We start from the raw sequence: 15532 nt of genomic DNA, 5'->3' as shown, positions 1-15532 counted from the left end.
ATTAAGCCACCACAGTAAATGAGGAGTGAAAAGAGGGTATTGGGGTTACTTATGCTCCTCTGCTGGGTTCCTGGTCTTTCTTTTCCTTGGTTGTACTGTCTGCAATACATCATTTGTGTTGAGCAAGTTCAAGCAGCAAAAGGCACTTGGTCTTATGGAAATGAGAACAGTCAGTACCCATTGTTGCTCTAAAAAGTAGCATGGTCTTCAGCATACGCAACAGCTTTGACTGCCTGCCTTTGTGTCACAGATGTGGGACCGGAGGCTGGGTGCTAATGGGCTGCAGCATCACTTCCAATATATTTGGGAAAAGACTGGCACTGGGAGCATAGATGTGGCTTAGTACTTATGCTAAGGAGAGATGATTATTATTGTACAAATGATGTGGAACTACAGCATTCAACTCCTGTCATGATCTTTTTTTTTTTTAACCTGTTTTCTTTTAGGAAACCAATAGGGTGTACTTGCTAGTTTTGAAAAGCATTGACAACTGAAGAAGCCTTTAGAGATGAGATTTTAAAACATCACCGCTTGTTTGTGTTTGAAAATCCATGTCATGAATGAAGTCGGCACCAGGTTGTTCAGAGTACTAGTGAAGTTTTGATGAGTGGCACCTGACCTCACAATTATGAAGACTTTCTAGATGCAGGTACATGTAGACCATCTGATTTTATTGAATGAGCATTAAATTCCCACTGCAGAAAAGAGGGGTGTGAAATGAAATCCCAGCTAAATGGGCATTATGGATTCTTTATAGGAATTGCAAGAAATGCCTACTGAGTATTCAAAGCCCTTATGACTTTCTGAATATGGGAAAAGATAGCCATTTGTTCCCTTCTGCGAATCCAGAGTTCATCTCAAACAGACGTATCTTTACACTGATTCTCCAAAACCAAGTGCTTTATCCAGTATTAGTGAAAGCAGTATCCTTTCTGTTAATTTTCTTGCATTGAAAATCTGGTTCATGATCCAGTCTTTATTCCTTAGAGGAAAGTTGTCAAAAATGGAAAATACAATTAATAATGCATCTTCATTAGCTGAGCTTTCTCCCCACTGCTCATTGTCAGTCTCTAGTTTCCTTCACAAAACATCTTTATTGTTTGTCCAAAAATCTATTTGTCTGCATCTCCTGCATTTTGAGATACATCTCTGCTTCACCAACTTTTATTTGAAGCTTGATACATGTAAGAATCTTCGGGTTAAGAAAGAGCTGAAGGCTGAGTAATGACAGAAGGGCTTTTCAGAAATAGGATATGGTAGGAAGGCTGTGAAAATGGAAGCAAAGGGGGAGGATAAGAGTAAAATGGGATAATTACAGCAGATGATAGAAATTAACAATGTTTTATGCTGGGAGGTAGCAGTTGAAGGTTCCAGGGGGAGGTGGGTGAATATGTGTGTCTCAGAAGACTTGAAACTGATGGTGTCTTCGTTATAAAGACTTACAGAAGACATCCTCAAGGTCTTGTGATTGTTCCAAACTTCAGTCATCCGTTTCTTGCAAACCTATTGCTTAACTTGCTGAATTATTTTCCTTTGGTAAATAATACGTGTGAATTGGGTTTTCTTCAGGGTTCTTCACCTTAAAATTCGAGCAGTTAAGTTAATCATTAGGTTACTGAGGAAAGTCTTTGGTCATTCTTCTGTGATAAATACATTAAACAAGACATTCCAAAGTTTAGATTTCTAGGATTATTCGCTTTGCTGCAGACCACAGAAGCATTAGCATAAGATTCAAGTTCAGGGTCACAATTGATGACTTTCTGCAATGGCTCTCAAATCATTGGACTACTGTGTACTATTTTAGGATGATGCTTTTTAACAGAAGAGAAACTTCTCTGCACAGTTGATGTGTGTGCACAGTGCCAGCTAAGCCCCAGACAGCCGCTCGCTCATTCCCCCCTGGTGGGGTGGGGGAGAGAACTGGCACAGTAAAAGTGAGAAAACTCATGGGTTTGAGGTAACAACAGTTTAATAGGTAAAGAAAAAGCTGCACATGCAAGCAAAAAAAAAAAAGCAAGGAATTCATTCACCACTTCCCATTGGCAGGCAAGTGAACATACATCCCATAGGTAGCCATCTCTAGGAAAGCAGGGATCCACCACACGTAACCATTACTTGGGAAGACAAATGCCATCACTCCAAACATTACCGCCGTCCTTTCTATTCCCCCAGCTCTATGTGCAGAGCATGACGTGTATGGTATAGGATATCCCTTTGGTCAGTTGGGGTCAGCTGTCCCGGCTGTGTCCCCTCCCAGCTCCTTGTGCCCCCAGCCCACTGGTGGGGTGAGGAGCAGAAAAGCCCTTGGCTCTGGGTAAGCCCTGCTCAGCAGCAACGAAACCATCCCTGTGTTATCAGCGCTGCTCCCAGCACAAATCCAAAACATAGCCCATACACGCTGCTGTGAAGAAAGCTAACTTTCTTCCAGCCCAAACCAGTACAACAGTGCAGAGTCAGCCACTGATTACAGAGCAAAGATTTGGTTTAAACTATGCAAACAGAAGGATAAAAAGAGTGAAGTATTTTGTGGGTGAGTGACTGTTACAAAACCAATTAGGAGACAGAAGCCTTGCTGCAGAAGCAACATATATTTAGTGATGACTAAGAATATGGAGCCACTTGTCTTCTCATGATATTATATGGATTATTTCTGTCCCACGGGTGGTATTTCAGGCCATTCATTCCAGGGACAGCTGAGCTCTGAAATACCAAATATTTACCAAATATACATAAATGCAGCTGATGTGGGATTATCTTGCTGGTCCAAATGGACTAAATAAGAGGGCTTCTTAGGCAGAATGTCATTATCTACCAACAACCTATTTAATATGTTCTAAACCACCTGTGGGATAAATTAAGTCTTCCTAGGCACATCATTATAAGACCTGACACTAAATTACCTTGCCAGTTTGTGGGACCTGCAGCTCCGACCTGGGCATGAAGCTACGCATAGGAAGGTTTAGTCACTTACAAGTAGGATCCACAAAGTAAATTGGCCAGGAGGAAATTAGAGGTCGTGAAATGGAGCCCAAGCTTGATGCCATTCAGAAACAGAGGTAAATAGAATTTTGAGCCATGGTATTCTTTATGCATTTAGGCATCAAAACCATGACAACTCTTTCCTGTCTAACACACAAAAAAGGGAACTGAATACCCTAATTCCTACCATAGTCTGCTGTGATGGGGCAGGCCTGCCTTCAAATCTCTCTCTGCCCAGTCTGGAGGAAGGGTTTCAGCAGGAGCAGTCTACCACTGCCGCTAGCCCAAGAGCGCACTCAAAGGTGATTATCTAGGTCTGTCACATAGAAACTAATTTCACAGAAATAAGTAAATATTCATTGGCCAGGGAGAAATAGTAAGAAAGTGACTATTTTAGGTTGGCAGTTTTGGCGTTGAGTTGGGAGATTCAAGGTATAGCCCCTTTGCCGATAAATACTGAATAATTTGTTGATGCTTTTCCACGTGAAATCATTAAATACCTATTGGGACATTGCCATCCCCTCTCCTTACTTAGCAGTTAAGGTCATTTTCACTATACAAAGTGAAACTTTTACATCTGAGACACATTCACCACCCCAGCAGTCCAGCTATTCAGGGTGGCAGAAAAATGGGTTCACTGCCCCAGCAGCAGCAGAGATTCAAAGTATAGCCCCATTACCCCATTTCAGTGCCTGCGTTGACCACTTCCATCCTCACTCTTTAACGTTCCCAATTGCTGTTTTAGAGCACCATAGTTCAACTTCCCTCCTGCATCTTTATTCCCTAGCTTTTCATCTCAATAATCATGTTGCTGAAACTCTGTTGTTCCTGGCTCATCAGTACCACTGTAGTTAGTGAGCCAGAGTTTCTGCCTGAATTCCCATCACAGTACCTTGACTCTTGTCTTTTTACCGGCTTTAAATGCTGCAGACATGGTAGGCGCAGGTTGCCCTTTCTTGCCCATTCAGCATCACACAGCTGTGCCGGGAGCCTTCTGGCATTTCACTTCATTGTTCTCATTCTCTGCTTTGCTTTTCCAAGCAGGTTTTGACCTTTTCTGTTGCTGTGTGGTGCAATGAATCCCAGTGGGTCTCTGCCCCCCCTGCACAAAAGTGAGTCAGAAGACAAGACATTTTGGGGGGAAGTTGATACAGAGGCAAACATCTGGTACTGCTCTCCTACCCCCAGGAGAGAAGGAAAAAAGCTGACATGTTGATGGGAAGGCAACCATTTTCCAAATCTAGTGTCATTTGTCCAAGTGCCATTTCAGTAGCATTTGTGTGCACCCTCTCTCAGCCCTCAGCATTCTGTCTCCTGAAGCCATTGAACTAAAAACTGGAAGAGGTTGAGGGGATGAAGATGCTGGTGCTCAGCAGATTCAGGGACAGGCCTGAGCCATACCACTTCTGAGTACACAAACCCCAGCTTACTGGAGGAAAGAAATGGGAAAAGTCCACAGGAGCAGGTGCCTCTGGGATGGTGTACAGCAGTGCCACAGCACTCTCAAACCTAGTCAGCTGCAACAACATCTTTTACCATCCCACACCAGGTTAACTTCAATAAGTAGTTAACACACCTTGCCCCAGCACGGCCACCAACCCCCCACAAGGCCTCAACCGTCCACCTACTGTTTGTGCTGTTTCTTCATACTCTTCAGGCCAGTCCCTTTGCTGCCTTGTCCTTCTTCAACCAGGGAGAACATACATGCTCACTCCCCCCTTTACTTCTTCCAGGTCTCACCTCATTAGCAGCTGCCCCCCTTAGAGCTATTTAACCACTTAACAGAACCAGCCACAGCTGCACCTGATCTACATCAGCCAGCCCACCGCCCCTGAAGCCAGCCCACAGCTGTTTGTTATCAATGTTAATTAACCCAGTTTCATTCCTCTACCCAGCAGTCTTTCTTCTCCTTGTGCTCCAAGCTTTTAGCTCGTTTTCTAGCCACCTTCATTTTACTTCCCCACCTCTTTTTCCAGGTCTATATTCGAAACGCACGAGCTGCCTCTCCCAGCCGGGGTCACGCCAGCCCTGTATGAAACCCACTGCAGGACCCCAGTGTTCCCTTTGTCCTGTCCCTCGCTGCCCGGCGGAGCCAGCAGGAAGGGGTGCCTCTGGGGTGGGGGAGACCTGAGGGGTCGGGCACAGCCGGTGGGAGACGACTGGGGCCTGTGTGGGTGGCGCAGTGCCAACTGGAGCAGGCTGAGTGGGGGCGGCAGGGGTGGTGGTGTAGGCCGTGGTGTGGGGGCAGCGGGCAGTGCCGGCTGGAGCAGGCCGGGCAGAAGCGGCGGTGTGGATGGTGCGATGCAGTAGCTGCTGGAGGGTGATTTTCATCTGGTCCTTTGACAGCAGCCACATGGCCCTGGTGCTCCAGCCTCCTGCTGGCCTGAGGAGAGGCCTGGGCTGCCTCCAGAAATCCCCCCTCAGCCAGTGTATTGTCCAGGTAGTGGTGTTGGAAGTCAGGAGAGGGAGCTGTGTTTAAGTCCTGAGGGTTGCGTGTCCCAAATCGTCTTCAGAGAAACAGCTCAGGAGCAGTTCCTGATGGCTAGTGTCCTCCAGTGTGGTGGCTCAGTCCCCTCAGTCTCGTGGCAGCAGAGCCTGCAAGGGCTAAACTGAGGTGGGTACGATGTTTGGACTACCACAGCCCTGCGCTGTCCCTGCTGCAGGGACCCCACATCACCCCTGGGCTCCCCGACCACTTCTGTGGAGAGCTCAGGTCACACTTGGTTTCCTCAAACCCTGTTGCAAAGAGCTTGGGTCACCTTTGGGCACCACAAGCCGATGAATGGCCACATTTTCAAAGCAGCCCAGCATGTTTCAAACCCCAGGGCGCACAGGGCAGGCTGGAGCGGTGCCACAAGAACCCAGCCGGACCCTCCTGAAAGCCTGGTGACACTTTGTCCAGGCAGAGTCCAGAGCAGAAAGGGCCTGAATCCAAGGCTCTGCCACCATCCTGCGTGCTGGCTCGCTGGGTGCTGGGCATTGGTGCACTGCTGGGGGTGGTAGGTGGAGCTGCCAAGGGGGGGGGGGGGGGGGCATTCTCCTGATGTCTGTTTAAAGAGCACTGCGTGGTGTGTGTTTAGGGCCCTTGGGAGATAACTGCTGCTCTGAGAGGAGGGCGGGCAGTGAAGTACTCTCAGGCAAGAGCAACTTTTTCAGCTGAGGCTTCATTCTCACCTTGTAGGCTCCCATGCCACACCAAGCCCTGGCTCGGCAGAGACTTTTGATCAAGGGGGGAAAAGTCGTGAATGATGACCTCTCTGTGGTGGCTGATGTGTACGTGGAAGATGGAGTGGTGCAGCAAGTGGGACTGAACCTAAACCCTGAGCCACCTACCGGACTCACTGTGCTAGATGCGACCAACAAGCTGGTGATCCCTGGAGGCATTGACACTCACACACACATGCAGCTCCCTTTTATGGGTAGCAGGTCAAAAGATGACTTCTATACGGGAACCAAGGTGAGTGCACATAGGCGTGTCTGTGTGTGCATCTGGGCTTTCTCAGAAAGGGATGTCTACTGCTTATTCAATATTACTTCTGAAAGAGAGAGTAGACCATGAATCAAGCACAGACAACTGTTACTGTCCCTTGGCTGGGACATTGTCTTTAACAGGTGGAGTACACAGAGGTCCTCCTTCAACTAGTAGGTTATTTGGGTTCCTTTAGAGACTTTCCTAGCTGCAGGTAGCAAGTGTCAAGTGTAGTCATTTACACTGGCTGCCGCCACAAGACTACAGCTTGCACTGGTACATGCAACAAGCCTCATACTTTTCTGAGCAAAGGTTAACTAAAGGAACACTTTAATTCCCCAGCGTGCTGGGAGCACTTCTGTGGTAATCTGATTGTTCTACCCTGTTAGCATGGGGGAATGCAAGCCCACCATTCACTTTGGACCTTACCGCGTCTCTCATTGAAAGTCCAGTTCAAATATTTTTTCTAAAACTATCTAATTTTTCCAGGTTTAACCACTTGGAATGTTTTTTTTTTTTTTTTTCCCTATCTTTTTAGCTGATCTTACATTCCCTGCATTAGCAAGAACTACTACTAGCAGTACTACTAGTAGTAGCAGTATTAACAGCATTATGCATCATCTCCATACAATAAAACCGCTCATACAGAGTTCCCTAAAATGTGTAAGGTATTTTTCTAAGAGCTTAGCTGTGCAGGCTGAAATCCTTTGATCACAGAAGGGATCACATTGCCCTGTTTGGCTTGTCTGTTAGCCAGAATCATTAGACGAGCTGTTACATATATCCTGTCCCTCTCACAGCAGAACTGGAGTTTGCCAAAAACCAGAAAGCAATAGTGCATCTCTTCTAAAGAAATGGATTTCACTGATGTTAGTTTTTTCTGATGTGCAAAATACTGATGTACCTTTCTGACTTAGTTGAAATAAAAAAAAATCAAGTCCTTTAAACAAATGGTTTGGTGCAATAACTACATAACTATTAAGAACCTCTAAAATTTGTCATCTTACTTAGATTGACTCTAACAGAAATTTTCATTCCTTGCTTACACCATCATGTCATAAGAGTGTGAATTAGATTGTCTGAGTGGTGTAATTGTACATTTCTATACTCTAACAAGGATTTGGCTTTTCTTAATGTTGAGCCCAGAGTACTGGAAGGAGGACTACAAATGACCTTTATGCTATCCTTAAATTATTGGCGTATTTCTTTCAATAACAATGTTTATTCCAACTCAAGATAGATTTGCTGGTGGTGTTGCTTTGAATGGAAATATTTCACACTGGATAGTTTTAAGCACTAGTAGTGTTCTTCTCAATGAGCACAGAAGTTACAATGCCTAATTACAGACTGTAATTATTCTGCAAAACTTCAACAAAAAATTATTTTGTTCATCACAGCAGATCTTTTCTGTCATACCAGAATGGCTGTGATGTCAAACATAACATGTCTATCCAAGTTAATGTAAGTTAAGATGTAAAAGGGAAGCTAGAGTATTGAATTTCCACCTTCAGAGCTGATAGTTGGAAAGGAATTATAAATTTGATCACCAGAGTATTTTTCCCAAAACTAAGTCTCTTCCATAGCTATCTGGTAGAAATAAGGGGATCTATTATTATATGGGCTTAACAATGCTGACTTTTTCAGATGTCCATAGAGACAAGAAATATTTTTTTGAAAAAAATTGTAGTTCCCGAAATGGCTTCCCCAAGCAGTTTTTGTTCTTCACACTACTTTTTTGTGATAAATGGAGAGAAGAAAATAAAGTCCACAATGTCTGTTCTGCTTGTCTACAGACATCAAAAAGTATATTTTGTGGCTGAATGAAGTGCAGAATTTCATTTCTAGAATACTTAGTTTATATGATTTACAGTACACACACACGTGTTTTGTCATTTTCTGCAACAATCCTTTATTGCTCTGTGAAGACCATTTTTGTAAACTAATTATCAACAATGTATTTAGAAATCTGACATTACAAGAGAAATCAAACAAATGTGACTTAAAGCCAGAAGATTATTTTATTTGACAGGAGAAAATACGTAAAAGAAACAGCTATGGCTTTCTCTTAAGATGGCTTCTTAAGGTGTGAGTGATCTCATTCTCAAAGTGCCACTGTTGTCTTTAAAGAGAACCAAAGATGCAGACTAACTCAGATGTAGGTGCTTACACTTTGAAATCCCAAAATAGGGGAGATAAATTGTGTGCTATCTTGCCCAAAAAAGTAACAGGTTTTTTAGGGTTTTTTAATAACTTTTTTAGGCACTGGACAGGGAAGCTGCAAAATAGAGACAGCATACACAAAACAGTCAGTTTGCTGCCTAGAAGAAGAGTCTAGATCCAGCCTAGTGATCAGATATTGAAAAGTTATATATTGTGGACCTTCTTAACCCAGGTCAAAGTGCAGAAAGTGTTCAGAGCTATTTACTGAAGGTCATAATCTGACAAATATTTTGGCAAGAGAATCAGGGAGACAGAGTTGTTTTCCAACTATTGCAAAATATGCTACAATGATTAGCTAAGATTTACCCATTCAGTTGAATAAATAAAGACACAGATACTTCAAAACAAAGAGAGGGCAAAAAAGGTGTTAGGGAAAAAAACAGAGACTTTAAAGTGGAGTTGTGAAACCCATAACTTTTTTTTTTTTCTTGACTTTCATAAATATTCTTTAATTCTAAATCCTGTTTAAAAAGAAGTCAATCTGTCTTGCTGAAAAAAATTTGACAGTTTGAACAACTTCTCTTAGAGAAAGTTTTGCTGAATTCATCACAGATTCACAAATGTTTACATCACTTTCCAAACTTTTTTTTTTTTTGCAAAATATAGTGACATATTTACAATTTTGCTTCTGAGTGCTAAGTAAAGGGAGATACTTACTGATCTAGAAATAAGGAGAGTAATATAGCATAAATTTGAACTGTGTAAATTTTTATCTAAATTTGTTGTACCTGTTGTGCAAAGGGTGGTTGTTCAGAGAAATAGACAGGATTTCTCTGGCTAATGTGGTAGATTGCAACAATTACAGCAAAGGAATTTCTACATTGGATCAATTTCTATTAGCTGAGGATCTGGTTTTTGGGACTGACTAACGAAGATCCTTCAAAGGGGGAAAAAAAGTAATAATTCAATTGTGTGTAAAGGACAGTGAAAAATATTGGTTAAAAAGCAATTTTTGATCCTCATAACATACATGAAGTAAGATTCTCATTGATGTATTTACTTGTAAATATGTATATGGAGGATGTAAGTGCCTCATCCTATTTAAAAACTGCTATCCAGTTTTAGTAGATGATACCCTGTCAGTAATAAAAATAACTTTAAACCACTTTAAAAATAATTTTGGTCTTAAAAAATGAGGATTTTCACAGTGGCTTTTCAAACTGAATATCTTTTCTTGTTTTTAATTGTGTATGTGCCCCTTAGTACTTTCCTGTTGCACAAGCTTGTTTTTTCAACTACATAGACTCTGAGGAAGTGTTTCTTAAGTTGATGATTGTCTCGTGGTGCTCTTCTTGTGAGCCCACCCGCTTAAGGAAAGTCACAGGTGCATGAACGCTGCAGACTCTTCTCCCAAATCTGATAAGATTTTGTACATGTGTGAAAAGTTCTCTTTCAGTCTGAGAATCTCCCCATGATTCTCCTGAATACCTGTTTGAGAACATCTTTCTCAAAGGAGGTGAAATTGATCTTCACAATCATTTTGCAAGTTCAGACATTAATCAGGGAAACTTCAGTGGCTTTTCGCTTTTCAGTTCATCAAGATTAATTGTTGCACAGGGAGTTGGAGAGGGTGGGAGGAAATTTGCATTCCGTCTGATTGCTACATATTAACTTTCTTGCTTTCAGGCTGCTATATCAGGAGGAACCACTATGATCATTGACTTTGCCATCCCTCAGAAAGGCTGTTCCCTTATTGAAGCCTTTGATACATGGAGAAGCTGGGCAGACCCAAAAGTCTGCTGTGATTATGCACTGCATGTGGCAGTGACATGGTGGAGCAACAAGGTAGATACAATAGCTAATTTTCAATTCCATAAACTAGTACCACATCTGCTTTGAATTAGCCCTCACATGCTAAATATAGCTTGCTGGCAGGATAATATTATTTGTGTGTGTAAAAACTACATTTGAAATAGTCCACACCCTTCTAAAAGTACATGTATTTGAAAAAGTAGGTCTACAACAGTCTATATCTTTGAATAATGCTGCACAAAGGGAAAGGAAAAAGAAGCAGTTATGTAAGACCAAAGGGGGCGGGAGATGTCTTATAAGTTTTGCCTTTTGTTACTTAAACACTTCATAATCTATGCTCCTGTTGAGTCTTGGAGTTACCATTTTTTTTCAGTAAGAGTATACATGAAAAATGTGGTGCTTAATTTCATTTCTAAAAGAAGTGTTCTGTTCTAGATGACTCCAGTAACATCTCCTTAAAGTAAAGCAGGACTGGAGCCAATAATTACTTGAATGTGAGATTATCTAAAAACTCTTCTGGGAATTTACATATGGAAGAATTGTCCTTGTTGAGTGAATGTTTGCTGATAGCCTGAAAGCTTTACAGAATAAATTAACTTTTCAGGTGCTTGACTTCTATCTGAATCTGACCCATGTTTTACAACACCACTTTGGATCCTCAGAGAATGTGCATCAGTACATAGATACATTAAATAAATTCTATTTTTAAATATGAATACTTCCTCTTATTTTTAACTTTTAAAATACATAAACCAAAGCCTTCACTCTGGAGACACCTCATCTTTGGTATTCTGTGCACTATGCAGTAAACAGACTGACAGCAACTTCTAGTTCAAAGCAAAGGCATAAAATAAATTCTCCAGTGAAGTTTGAGGAATGTGCATTTGAAACAGCCTTAGTAGAGAACAGCAGAATTGTACTGAAAAAGTCATTAAAACTAAGGAGGTGTAAATCAATGAAATGTCCTGGGTTTTGTTAAGAATTTAACTGTTTTTAAAGGCCAAGATTGAAAGAAATAAAGGTCTGATGTTTTGTAGCTGTAAAAGATATAGGTAAAACCCACTGATATTTCATGTCCTTCTAATAAGCTATCATTTCCTCAGGATTTAAAGTATTGATTAAAAACATATATTTTTTACAATGCCTTCCCTTAGTCATAGTAATTGATGAAGAAAAAAATAAATTACATGCCTCTATATTTGTGCCAGAGCAGGGCCTTATGTCAGATATTTATGTTTTTGATAATTTCTACTCAAGATGTGCACCCGTCCCTCCTCTGGATAAGTCCAGAAAATTTCATTGAGTTTTATATCAATCTTTCACCTTTCTTGGGCACATCCAACCAGATTATTAGAGAGATGAAAAAGAATGTTTTACTTTTTGAAAGGAGTTCAGCCCATGGAAATTGTAATAGCGTCACAGATACACATATATTATTGTTACTACCATTTTACAGGGAAGCGAGAGCCAAAGTTAGGTAACAGATGGTTCTAGCTAACCAGCTGTACAAAAAACCTTTGGGCTAAAATCTGCATTTTTCTTTCTTTGTTTGGGATATAATGTTTTTCTGGGCTTCACAAACCCTAGCAGAAGCAGAGAATCCTATCAAGGAGTGCATGCATACAAGAAAAAAAGCAGGTTTGCATCTAGAGTTTGTTTGTTAAAAAATATTCCAAAAGGCTGTGTGGTGCTTAGAGTCAGGGCAAGGCTCTAGGAGACAAGACCTTTTCTGTCACTGTTATTTGCCAGAAGTTGAAGTCTATTACAATCCAATTTTGAAAATCGGTTTTGCACAAATCTCGGTACTGAATAAGTTGGATACATTGATTGCAATATTGGACTCGGTTCTTTCATCATCAGGAGGTTTATTTGGAATAACATTCTGCTTAACTGCCTTTTGTAAAAAGCACTTCCCTTCCTGCAATTAGCTTGTGCCTCCAATATCTGCACTGCAGTGGTACTGGTTGATACACTTTTAGAATCAATTTGATACAAGAAGAATAATGTAAGTCTTTAAATATGTGACTTGGGCTGTTCAGACTGAACATATGTTTGATGGGTGAACAAAGACTCACCCTTAATACTTACGATCTATTTATACAAAATTATTAATGGGTAAAAAATGATATGGCAGGTTTTTGAAAATTGCTGTCTTTCAGGTGAAGGAAGAAATGAAAAGTCTTGTTCAAAACAAAGGCGTCAACTCCTTCAAGATGTTCATGGCCTATAAGGATCTGTACATGGTCAATGATGAGGAGTTATTTGCAGCCTTTTCCTGCTGTAAGGAACTTGGAGCGGTTGCTCAAGTCCATGCAGAGAATGGGGAGCTAATTGCACAGGTAGGCACTTGACATTTTGTCCATCAAAGTCAGGAATATAAATGATCCTGTTACCTAAGCACTTCAGTAAATATATTGGTACCATCATTGTGTCACAGGGAAAGGCTTTTCTGCCCTATTTTACTTCCAGGGAACTGAAGACATGAGGATCTTGTCCATGATCTTAAAGGATGCTTATGGCAGGCTAAGAAATTGTAACCTGAACTCCTGGGTTCAGGATAGACAGGAAGGAAATGATCCTATTATAATAAGTCTTATACTTGCAATATAATATATATACTTGTGTGACAAAGAAAACAACAGTCAGAGCCTGACCATCGACCAAGTCAGAGGGGGAACGCTTGGCCAGGTATTTAGACATTAGGCGTGTGATGCCTAACCCTAGGTCTCTCCAAACGTAGTGGACTCATCTAACAGAAACGAATCCAGAAGTGGAGAAAGCTTCACTGACTGGGCACAAAGGTCTCAACATCCCTTTACGCAGCTAGCTTCTCATCACACTTGCTAGTGCCATCTTAGTGCTGTGTGGAGGAACTGGGAGTGTAACTATACTGATGCCTTTGAGTTCTTCAGCTGTTCTAGTCAATAGTGCTTTGACTCTTCCCCAGGTCCCATAACGGAAATGAATTTATTGCTATGTAATCCCAAATCAGCAAAACATAAGTTCCTGAAATATAGTAGGGACAAAATCTTATGCTTCCTAAAACCTTAGAGCTTCCTTCAGAGGCTCTGGATGTGTATCTTTGTTCTTAGTAAGGATCTGGTTTTGGTTTGTGGGGGTTTTTTTGTTGTTTTTTTTTTTTTTTTTCAGTGAGGTGTTAGTACTGTCATCTCAGTTACTGGCTGCAATCATTTAAGAGCACATACTGAGAGAGGGCTAGCATTTTCAAAAGTGGTGATTTATCCCTGGAAGCCAGTGGAGTGTGTTCTTTGAAGTCACTTAAGTATTCTGAGACCTGTGTTTATCAAGAGAAATATTGCATTTCAGATAACATAACAGTAACTTCTCTTGAAAAAAATCATAGCCACCTTGGTTGTTTTTTTTTTTTTCAAACTGGCTGCAGTAGCTGGTTTAAGATCCATTTGTCTGGTAGCATGTTCACGACACCATGGTTGTACTTTAACAGACTTTTACATGGTTTTGTGTGGTATTCAGGGTGCAAAGAAGATGCTGGCAATGGGAATAACTGGTCCTGAGGGGCATGAGCTATGTCGTCCTGAAGAAGTGGAAGCTGAAGCTACGCAAAGAGCAATTACCATAGCAAATGCTGTAAACTGTCCCCTTTTTGTAGTCCATGTGATGAGTAAATCTGCAGCAAGGGTGATAAGTAATGCACGAAGAGAAGGTAAAAAAGTCCTAATTCTTTTATTCTTGGGCAATGGCATTGGAGGAAGTGTCATGGAAAACCAAACAGCATCAGTGTCCTACATGTCATTGGTGCATAACCCTCAGACCATGGGTGAATGTCTTGGGGCGGGATGTCTAAAATCTATGTGTGAGTGTTGTGGGGCCCAGTGGGAGAGAAGCAATGTGGAAGAACAGCAACTGGGTTTGAGGCTTTTCTCCCCTGCCAGAGGGAACTTATTTCTCCTTTATACTGTGCTTCCATGATCAAAGTGATGGCCAGGACAGCATTATTGCATTAAAAATGATGTGACCAATCCAAGACAATATATGCTGTGCTATTGCCCTCCCTTGAGTTACAGTCTGCAAGTTTTTATTAGCTATTTAGATGAGAAATTCTACAACAGAGACCACACCAAGTTTTTACAGACAATGTCATGACATGACCAGGACTCCTATTCACTGGGCGCTTAGAAATCACGGTGAGGATGACAGTGTCTGAAAACCTCAGTTCCCTCCAGGGAAGGGTTTCTCAGGTCACACACTGCAGGGTTCATAAATACATCTGGTCAGCCAAGGGAGCCTGACCTTCTTGACTATGTTTTGGGCAGGCTAGAAGCAGCCTGAAGGCTGTAGGAATTAAGGATGTTTTACCTCCTCATCTGTAAGTTCATCCAGAGCAGCCTGTGGAACCACAGCATTGTGAAGAGACATTACATGGGTGGAAGGAGTAGAACAGAGCCCACGATTTGGAGGGTCTAAAACTTTGTGGGATATCTGTCCTCATTATCTTTTCACATCTCATCTTGTGTTCATCTGACCTAACATGAATTGCATATAGACCTCAGTTTCATTGTTTCTTGTACTTCAGATAAGGTTTACACAGGGGGGGTGGATTATTAATATCAAAATGCAGAGTATGAAAGCTTGTCAAAAGTACAATCAAAACAAGCATAATATCATTGTGCTAATATAGACGGATATGTTTATGTGGAGTATGTATTGATTATGATTTCTAGTAAGGCTTACAGTAATTCAGGTTTATAAAAGAACCTACCGGAATATTTTTTTTGGTATAACATATCTTTTGGTACTGTGCTATATTAGATTCCTCCACTAGATGACAGTGCTGCTGGTAATGTGGATTATATTCATCAGTGTACTGCTATTTGTACATTCATAGGTGTAGTGTCAAGATTAACTACAAGAAGCTGTAACAATAGTTAAAATACCCAGATTAAAGATGAAACACTGTCTGTGAACATAAAAGTGCTAAGATAGGTGATGGTGTTTTATAACACCCTATTCAAGGAAAAAATTCTATGCTGATAGTGAATACTGTAAAATATTTTCAGGCATGTGTTGTAAGAATAGTCTGCAGTGTCAGTGTGATAACTGATGATATATGTATGCTTCTTCAATGTGTAA

At 41.3% G+C, this 15532-nt stretch overlaps 1 protein-coding gene across 1 annotated transcript in view; it reads left to right on the top strand.

The window, feature by feature from the left end:
• Window positions 1-6044: 6044 nt before the first annotated feature.
• Window positions 6045-15532, top strand: part of DPYS (dihydropyrimidinase) — a 35386-nt gene continuing 25898 nt past the window's right edge. The window contains exons 1-4 of the mRNA XM_040585584.1: window positions 6045-6436; window positions 10295-10453; window positions 12580-12759; window positions 13916-14105. Coding sequence (XP_040441518.1) covers window positions 6167-6436; window positions 10295-10453; window positions 12580-12759; window positions 13916-14105 — 799 coding nt within the window. The 5' untranslated portion in view covers window positions 6045-6166. The remainder of the gene's footprint in view (window positions 6437-10294; window positions 10454-12579; window positions 12760-13915; window positions 14106-15532) is intronic.

This window comes from Falco naumanni, chromosome 3 (assembly GCF_017639655.2).
Source record: "Falco naumanni isolate bFalNau1 chromosome 3, bFalNau1.pat, whole genome shotgun sequence".
NCBI lineage: Eukaryota > Metazoa > Chordata > Aves > Falconiformes > Falconidae > Falco > Falco naumanni.
This window is presented reverse-complemented; position numbering and strand designations above follow the sequence as displayed.